General features: G+C 64.4%; 1 protein-coding gene across 2 annotated transcripts; it reads left to right on the top strand.

The window, feature by feature from the left end:
* The first annotated feature begins 86 nt into the window (after window positions 1-86).
* GPAA1 (glycosylphosphatidylinositol anchor attachment 1) lies at window positions 87-5,679 on the top strand. 2 transcript variants are annotated; one of them, XM_044453307.1, is made up of 11 exons: window positions 87-271; window positions 408-519; window positions 615-762; window positions 1,074-1,175; window positions 1,540-1,736; window positions 2,147-2,343; window positions 2,529-2,682; window positions 3,561-3,656; window positions 3,961-4,157; window positions 4,325-4,495; window positions 4,835-5,679. In XM_044453307.1, the coding sequence occupies exons 1-11, from the start codon at window positions 159-161 to the stop codon at window positions 5,076-5,078; spliced, it is 1,731 nt and encodes a 576-aa protein (XP_044309242.1). In that variant the 5' UTR covers window positions 87-158; the 3' UTR covers window positions 5,079-5,679. The 2 variants fall into 2 exon arrangements, with proteins under 2 accessions (XP_044309242.1, XP_044309241.1); XM_044453306.1 differs by lacking the exons at window positions 3,561-3,656; window positions 3,961-4,157; window positions 4,325-4,495; window positions 4,835-5,679 and having other exon boundaries at window positions 2,529-3,500.
* Window positions 5,680-8,337: the final 2,658 nt, after the last annotated feature.

Here is an 8,337-nt window from a genome sequence, read left to right as displayed (position 1 = left end):
GGGCGGCGGCGGGGAGCGGGCGGGCGGCCGGCCCCGGCCCCGGCCCCGGCCCCGGCCCCGGCCCACCGCCGCTGTGCTGTCGCCCCTGCAGCGCGCTGTGCTTCGTGGCGGGGCTCGGCTGGTTCCTGGCGCTGGCCTGCCACCCGTTCGCGCTGCGCATGTACATGTCGGAGAACGCCATGGGCTCCACCATGGTCGAGGAGCAGTTCGCCCACGGCAAGCGCGCCCTCTCGTACGCGCGCGAGTTCGCCGCCCACAAGAAGGCGGCCGGGTGAGTGGCGGCCGGGGGAGGGCCCCTCGTGGCGCGGGCGGGCCGGGGGCGCGTCCCGTGGCCCGGAGCCCGCTCCGGTGGGCCGGCCGTCCCTGGCGCCCGGCGCGCGGCTCAGCCCTGGCTCCCCTCCCCGCAGAGGCATGCCGGTCGCCTGGCTGGAGAAGACCATGTGGAACCTGGGCCTGGAGGTGTACAAGCAGACCTTTTCCCGCACGCTGCCGTTCCCCGATGAGACGCGAGAGAGATTCGTACGTGCCGGGCCGCGGGCCCCTCCGCCGCTGGGGTGGGAGGCAGGGCCCCGGACGTGCGCCCGGCTTCAGGCACTGCCCCGTCTCCTCTGCAGATGGTGAAGGGCACCAACGTGTACGGGATCTTGCGCGCTGCTCGCGCGGCCAGCACGGAGGCCTTGGTGCTGAGCGTCCCCTGCAGCGAGGGCCAGCAGAACAACCAGGCCGTGGGGCTGATGCTGGCGTTGGCCTCCCACTTCCGAGGTGGGTCGGTCGGGCTGTGCTGCGCTCAGGCGCATGTCCTGAGGCTGGGCCTGCTGGACTGGGGGAGAGCTGCTTCCATTTTCAGAGAAGCTTGATGGCTTGTTGTGTGGGCTTCAAGCACTGCAAAATCCACAGGAGAACAGAGGTCAGAGAGCAGGCCTTTCTGAGGTTGGCTCTCCCCTTGGTACAGCTGCCTGGCAATCCGTGGGCTCCCACAGCTCCCGTTGGCAGGAGAGGAACCCCAGCTCCCCGGCATGCTGGTGCTGGGCCCGTTGGGCTGGTCAGGGTGCTTAGCTCCCTCTCTGTCCCAGGCCAGATCTACTGGGCCAAAGATATCATCTTCCTGGTGAATGAGCACGACCTGATTGGGATGGAGGCCTGGCTGGAGGCGTACCATGACATCAACATCACAGGTGAGCAGCAACCTGGGCAAGATTCCCCCGGGGAGAGGGGCTTGGAGGCTGGCAGCAGCAACCCAGCAGCCGCCCAGTTTTCTTTCGCGCAGCAGCCCCCGGCCCACCCTGCCGCCTCCTGCCAGGCTGCCCCCCAGGGCTGGTGTGGCCTCTCTGGCCCCCTTCGTGAACCCAACCTCCCGCACCTGCTGGCCAGCCAGGGCTTCCCTCCCCGGTCCTGGCGTGCGGGGCCTGGCAAGCCCTTTTGGGGAAGCCTCGGGGCCGCTGGTCAGCACCACAGGGCAGGTGGCATTGCCCACACGCCCCGTTTTAGCAGGATGGGCAGCCTGCTCCCTCCACTGCCTGCCTGCCCTGGTTTCCGCAGAGGTGTCCTCATCGGGGACGCTGGGCCGGGCGGGGGCCATCCAGGCCGCCATCTCCCTGGAGCTGAGCAGCGACGTCATCACCAGCCTCGACATTGCCGTGGAGGGGCTGAACGGGCAGCTGCCCAATCTGGACCTGGTGAACCTCTTCCACTCTTTCTGTCAGAAGAACGGGCTGCTGTGCACCATCCAAGGAAAGGTGGGTGGAGCGGGGGCCGCGCAGGGGCGCTGCAGAGCTGGGACGAGCTGGACCCCACCCCCCCGCACACCGAGGGCAGTCTTCAGAGCGTATGGCTCGCGCGGCACTCTCCAACGCTTGTCTTGCCCGCGGCTCGCTGGGGCCCTGTCCTCCGTCCTCCCTGGAGGGCTCTCCCGGCTGCCCCGGCCAGCCCTCTCGTGGGGGTGGGGGGTGGGCCAGGCCAGGCTCTCGGCGCAGCGACCGGGAGCGCTGAAAAGCAGCTGTGGATCGGTGCCCGCCATCTGCCCGGCCCAGCCTGCCCGCCCCGGCCCTGGAGCCGTTGGGCCCGGGCCCGTGGTCGGGGGCAGGAACACGTGCAGGGGGGCCGTCCTGAGCCGCGACTGACGCCGGATGGGCCCCTGTCCCCGCAGCTGCAGCGCTCCGACTGGGACTCGCTGCCCGCATACCTGCACTCGCTGCAGACACTGCTGCTGATGGTGCTGAAGCAGGGCTCGGGCCGGCCGCAGGGCGACCATGGCCTCTTCCTGCGCTACCACATCGAGGCCATTACGGTGCGCGGAATCAACAGCTTCCGGCAGTACAAGTTTGATATGGGCATGATGGGCGCGTGAGTATGGCGGGCGGCCGGGCCAGGCGGGCGGCTTGACGGCCTGAGGCAGGGGGGTGCGTGGGCGCCTTGGGGAGCGTCTGCTGGCGGGGCCTCCCGAGGAGCCGGGCCAGGCGGGAAGGTTGGCACGTGGCTTCAGGCACCAAGAGAGCATCAGCTGTGACTGCTTTCCTGCTGCCCCCCAGAACCTTGGAGGGAATGTTCCGGAAGCTGAACAACTTGCTGGAGCGCCTGCACCAGTCCTACTTCTTCTACCTGCTGCCCTCGCTCTCCCGCTTCGTCTCGATCGGGCTGTACATGCCGGCTTTTGGCTTTCTGATCCTCATCCTGGTCCTTAAGATATCCTCCCCCAGGGAGAGGTGTGGGGGAGCTGGGGGGGGTCTTGCCGCTTGGAGCTGGGACCCAGGAGAGGGTGGGGGTGGCTTCACACAGCAGGAGATGGTCCAGATTCAGCGGGCACGCTCAGGCGGGGACTTGGGCTGTTGGATGCAGCAGGCAGGGCGGCCATGCGGTGGGGGGGGACCGAGCTTCCGGAGGCGGCCTCTGGGTAGCCCAGCTCGTGGACGTCCCTGGAGATGCTGCCTGGGTGCCTGCGGCTGTGCGGCTGGGTGTGGTGATGGGACAGGCCCAGCAGCTGGGGGTGGGGGGGCGGAACCAGAGGCCTGGAGTGGCTGCAGAGGACTCCAGCCACCTGCCGCCCTGCAGTGGCCAAGGCGGCTTTCTCGGGCCATGGCAGGATGGGCTGTACGAGCTTCCCTTGGCTGGATGGTTTCAGGACGTGGGGACAGCCGTGTGCTTTGCGCGGTCGAGAAGGGAAGGCGGCATCAGTCAATACGTTTTGGCCTCTCTAAACCCTCCTTTCGTGCGTCGCTAAAAGCACGGCGGTTTGGCACTGCTTTACCTTTGGCAGCACCACCCCCGGGAGAGATAAAGGCCCCTTTGGGGGCTGTTGCTGAGCAGTTGCCCGGAGACCCCATGCTTCCCATACTGGCCCCTCCGAAAGGGTGGCCCTCGTGGTCTCCCTCCAGCGGGCGTCCACCTCAGGAAAGGTTTGCCCGCCAGCGGCATGAGGAATGCCCCTGAGGGTGTTGCCTCTCGGGCCGTGGGGAAAGGAGCAGCCCCTGGTGCTGGGGAGCGGGGCGGGGCTGCTGGGCCCGGCGACCAGCGTCCCCCAAGGTCCAGCTTTCCGGTTTGCCTTGACTCCCTGCGCCGCAGACGGCTTGGACCTGTGGATGAAGCTCAGCAGGTGCGACGCGGACCCGGACGGTCCACTGTGCGACGGCGACCAGCGTCCTGGCCCAGGGGCTGCAGAGGTGAGCCGTGTGGGGAGGGAGCGGGGCTCCGAGAGGGGAGGGCCCAGGATAGGCACCGCTGTGCTCCCCATCATGGGAAGGGGGCCGGCCTCGGCCTTGTGTGCCGCTTGCAGTGAGCCCTGCCACCCACCCGATCCTCCCGTTGGGTGATTTGGACGGACGGGCGCCAGTTCTGCCCGTCATGATCCCTCCCCTGGAGGGCCGAGGGTGCCGACCTGTGGCCTCTGCTGCTGCTCGTCGGGCTTGGCCTCGAGGGCAGGCCGCCTCTCGCGCTGAGGCCTCGGCACCCTTCTCTCCCGCGCAGGAGCCGAAGCCCAGCCTGCTGACGCTGGTGCCCCCCCTGCTGATCTGCCACGCCACGGGACTCGCCCTCTACTTCGTGCCGATCCTGGGGCAGCACATGGCCACGCAGCACTTCCCTGTCTCCGAGTCGGAGGCCGTGGTGCTCACGGTCATCGCCATCTACGTGGCAGGCCTGGCCCTGCCCCACAACACGCCCAGGTGACTGGCACGGGCTGCGTGCCCCTGGCCAGGGGGTGGGTGTGCCGCTCGCACACAGGCGTGCTGGAAGCGGGCGCCCGCCCGGGGCCCGTGCTGCTCTGCGCAGGCAAGCCTGGGGGGCGCGGCTGGAGGTGCCGCCTGCGGACCGGCTCCCCTTCCTCCTGCAGGGTCCTGCTGGGCTCGGGAAGCGACCGCGGCTGGATGACGCTGAAGCTGCTGTCCCTCCTGTACTTGGCGATGCAGCTGAGCTGCATGGCGCTGATCAACTTCTCCCTGGGCTTCCTGCTGGCCGTCACCATGGTGCCCGTGGCCGCGCTCATACAGCCCACCGGGCCCAGGTGCGTGCCCGTGTGCCCCCCCCCACCTCCTGGCCACTGGCCACACTGCTGTCCTCGGATGGTAGCGAGCAGCTGGCGGGCGGCACGAGCGGGTGGCTGGTTCGCCTCTTCCCCCGCTGGCTGTGCACCACCACAAGTCGCGGCTGCCGGAACTGGGGCTGCCTGCAGCAAGCGCCGCTTCCTGGCTGCTGTTGGCCTGCGCCCCATCATCCTGCCGCCCCGACCGCGGGCTGGTCGCGGTGCTCCCGGGACAAAGAGGGGGTGGGCCCCGGGCGTTCCCCTCAGGCCCGCGTGGGCGAGGGGGCAGAGCGCTGCCCTGGCATCCCGGTTCTTCTGCAGGTGCCTCTACGCCGTGCTGCTGGTGCTGGTCACGCCGGCCGCCACGCTGCTCTTCTGCATCTTCCTGTACCAGGAGCTCACCGAGTACCCCATCTCGGCATTGGAGGGCTGGCAGCGCTTCCTGCAGGCCATCGCAGAGGGCCTGCTGGACCACCACCTCTACGGCTCCATTGTCTTCCCCTTCGTGGCTCTCTTCGTCTACCCCTGCTGGCTGCTGCTGTGGAACGTGCTCTTCTGGAAGTAGCCCGCTGAGGGCGGCTTCCGGGCCCAGGCCGGCCTCTGGCCCGGCTCTCTCGGCCAGGCTTCCACAGAGGCAGCCCCCACGGGGCGCACGGCCTGGAGGCCTCTGGTGCTTCCAGGCAAGGCTTTGGGGCAGGGCAGGGCAGGGCAGGGCAGGGCAGGCGGGTGGGGCAGGGCAGGGCAGGGGCAGCGGTGCCAAGCCCAGCAGCCGAGAAGCCAGATCTGCTGCTGTCTTGGCAGTTTCCAAGGCCACGGCAACCCGCTGGTTCTCAGCAGTTCTGAGGCATGGTGGGAAGGCGCCACCTTTGCTCGCAGGTGGCAGAACCCGGAAGCCTGGGGGGGAAAGGTGCTGGCTGTGGTGCGGTTCAGTCGCTCTACTGCTCAGCTGAGGAGTGATTGTACTTTTTGGGGAAAGAAAGAAAACATCCACACTCAGGGGCACGGCTGATCCTTCCCAGGGCAGTTGCTGCTGTGTGGCCAGAGACTGGCTCTGGTGTTCAAGAATGTCCCGAATGAGGTGCTGGGGTGGGGGTGGGCTGATCAGGTGCCCCAGCAAAGGGAAGGGCTTTGTACGATACTTGGAAATAAAGGCCTTTGAAATGCCACCCGTGTTCATTTCTGTTCCGCCTTGCAAGCGTCTGGCTCCTCAGCCCCTTGCTTGTGCTGCTCAGCCAGCCACTGCCTCAGGGGGGTCCTGCACTCCGGCCGGCCGGCTCTGCCGATCATCGTGGCTCTTGGCACGTGTTCCTGGGGCTGGTGAGGGGTCTGGAGGCTTCGCAACCTGCTGCGTGCCCTGAAGGCCGTTCCCGCAGGCAGCGCGCCGCCCTCCAGGTAGCCTTGTTCGTGGTCCCGGGGAGGAGCCAGGGGCCGTGCTCCGTGTTGGTCCCAGTGACGTGGAGCAAAGCCGTCGCGAGGCTGTGGAAGCCAAGCCTCAGTTGCTGAGTAAAGGCTGGAATGCAGGGTCCCTCCGCTGGCGGGCTGGCGGGCTCCGAATGCAGTTTCAAACTGGACCTTGTTGCGGAAAGCCGACAGGCTCCCCTGTTGGACCCATCCCATTTTTGGTCTTTCCGTGTGTCTTTTGCCTTCGACTTTCCCTGATACAATTGTCGTCTTTATTTTATTTATTTATTTATACTTCCATTTATATGTCACCTACTACCCAAAGGTCTCAAGGTGGCTTACAATAAAAAGTATAAATACATACAACAATAAAGAAACAATAAAGGCTCTTTGCCTTCTCATGCTGTGTCCAAAGTAGGGCAGCCTCAGGGTTGTCAGTTTTGCTTCCAGGAAATGTGACAAGCAGTCTAAGTGCCAAAACAGAACTCCTGTGCCCCTGAGGTGGCTGGAGAAGGGACAGTGTGTTCGGCGTTTCCATGCTAATGCTAGCCAAAACAGGACAGCTCAAGTGCCTGGGGATAAAGGAGAAGCTAGATGAAAACGGGCGAGCGGAGAGAACCTGTGGGATGCGCATTGTCCTGGAAGGGCACACCTGTGCGCAGCTGTACATCAAGGGGCCCAGAACTCTGCAGACTTGGTCATCTAACTGGACAGGCTGTTCCACAGAAGCACTGCGCTGTGCGTGATGCGTACGTCTTGCCTGCACGAGAAACTCCGTTCCAGGAAAGCGCTGTCATCTCCCAGTCCAGACTGCGGGGGGTGACCCCGAGATGGGGATGAGAACAGGGAGGCTTCCAGATGAAGAAAGGCTGCCCCTTGACCAGACAAGCTTCACTTTATCCCCACCCCACACATGGGCTATTCAGATGCATGGTCCCTCTCTGACCAAGAGGGGAAATGTCTGGATGTGCTGGCTGACGGTGCTGTAGAGCAGCTGGTCGTGGAACTGAGAAGAAGTGGGACAGTCCTGCTTTTAATCCTATTTGGGGCTGTGCAGGACCTGGTTGAGTTTCAAGTTTCAACTTAATGTTGAAACTCAGCATTAAGAAAACTAAGATCATGGCATCCGGTCCTCTCACTTCCTGGCAAATAGATGGGGAAGAAATGGAGGTAGTGACAGATTTTATTTTCCTGGGCTCCAAGATCACCGCAGATGGGGACTGCAGCCAAGAAATTAAAAGACGCTCCTGGGGAGGAAAGCTATGGCAAATCTAGACAGCATCCTAAAAAGCAGAGACATCACCCTGCCAACAAAAGTGCGGACAGTCAAGGCCACGGTTTTCCCAGTTGCAATGTATGGCTGTGAAAGCTGGACCATAAGGAAGGCTGAGCGCCGAAGGATTGAGGCCTTTGAATTATGGTGCTGGGCGAGACTCCTGCGAGTCCCCTGGACCACAAGGCGATCAAACCGGTCAGTCCTGGAGGAGATCAACCCTGACTGCTCTTTAGAAGGCCAGGTCCTGAAGATGAAACTCAAGTACTTTGGCCACCTAATGAGAAGGAAGGGCTCCCTGGAGAAGACCCTGATGCTGGGAACAAGTGACGGCAAAAGAAGGAGGGGGCGGCAGAGGATGAGGTGGCTGGATGGGGTCACTGGGGCAGTTGGTGTGAGCTTGGGTGGACTCCGGGGATGGTGGAGGACAGGAAGGCCTGGAGGAGTGTTGTCCAGGGGGTCAGGATGGGTCGGACGCGACCTCACAACTAACAACAACCACAGGACCTGGAACATGATGTAACTATTTCTGAACTTACTGGAAATAGTGCTAGCAGAGTTCATAGGCACTTAAGCGGGAGACGGCCAATGAGGCCCCAAACACCCCCATCGGATTGCTCTGGGAAGAAAGAAGTGGAAGGAAATGGGAGAGGGTTGAAATGCTTGGAAACAGTGCAAAATGACAAAAATGTAACGGAACGGTGGAAGAGTATGGCGGGAGGAGGCCGGAGGGCCATCGGGTTCAACCCCGATTCCGCAGGACAGTGAGCCGCATGATGACTGTCCAGACGCTTTCGAATACAAATACTGTAAAATTAATTAAAAGCGTTTGTAAGCCATCCTATTATGCAGGACCTGAGCACGGCTTGTAGTACAATAGCACAGTATAGTACAATATCCGAGATTGGCCTAGAGCGCGCCGGTCCCGGTGGGGTGGCGGGCCGGCGGGGGCGGCCGGAGCCCGCGGGCGCCCTCTGCGAAGCCCGCAGGGCCCCTCCCGCCGCCGCAGCTCTACGCGGGCCCAGCACTTCCGGCGAGGCGCGGCCCGGCTTCCGGTCGTGGCGTCGCCTGCCCGGCCGCCGGCCAGCCCGCCCCTTCCGTCGCGCGCGCCGCGTCAGCGCCGGCAGAGCGGGCCCCTCCCGTCCCTCCA

This window comes from Varanus komodoensis, unplaced genomic scaffold (genome assembly GCF_004798865.1).
Source record: "Varanus komodoensis strain SLA01 unplaced genomic scaffold, ASM479886v1 scaffold78, whole genome shotgun sequence".
Lineage (NCBI taxonomy): Eukaryota > Metazoa > Chordata > Lepidosauria > Squamata > Varanidae > Varanus > Varanus komodoensis.
The sequence above is the reverse complement of the archived record's forward strand: the minus strand, read 5'-3'. Positions and strand labels throughout refer to the sequence as shown.

What these genes read in the sequence shown, in the direction of transcription:
- GPAA1 (XM_044453306.1), top strand. Translation starts at nt 159, where the DNA reads ATGTACATGTCGGAGAACGCCATGGGCTCCACCATGGTCGAGGAGCAG. An exon ending in GCCCACAAGAAGGCGGCCGG is followed by an intron (nt 272 to 407) that starts GTGAGTGGCGGC and finishes CCCTCCCCGCAG; the next exon opens with AGGCATGCCGGTCGCCTGGC. An exon ending in TGTGCACCATCCAAGGAAAG is followed by an intron (nt 1,737 to 2,146) that starts GTGGGTGGAGCG and finishes CTGTCCCCGCAG; the next exon opens with CTGCAGCGCTCCGACTGGGA.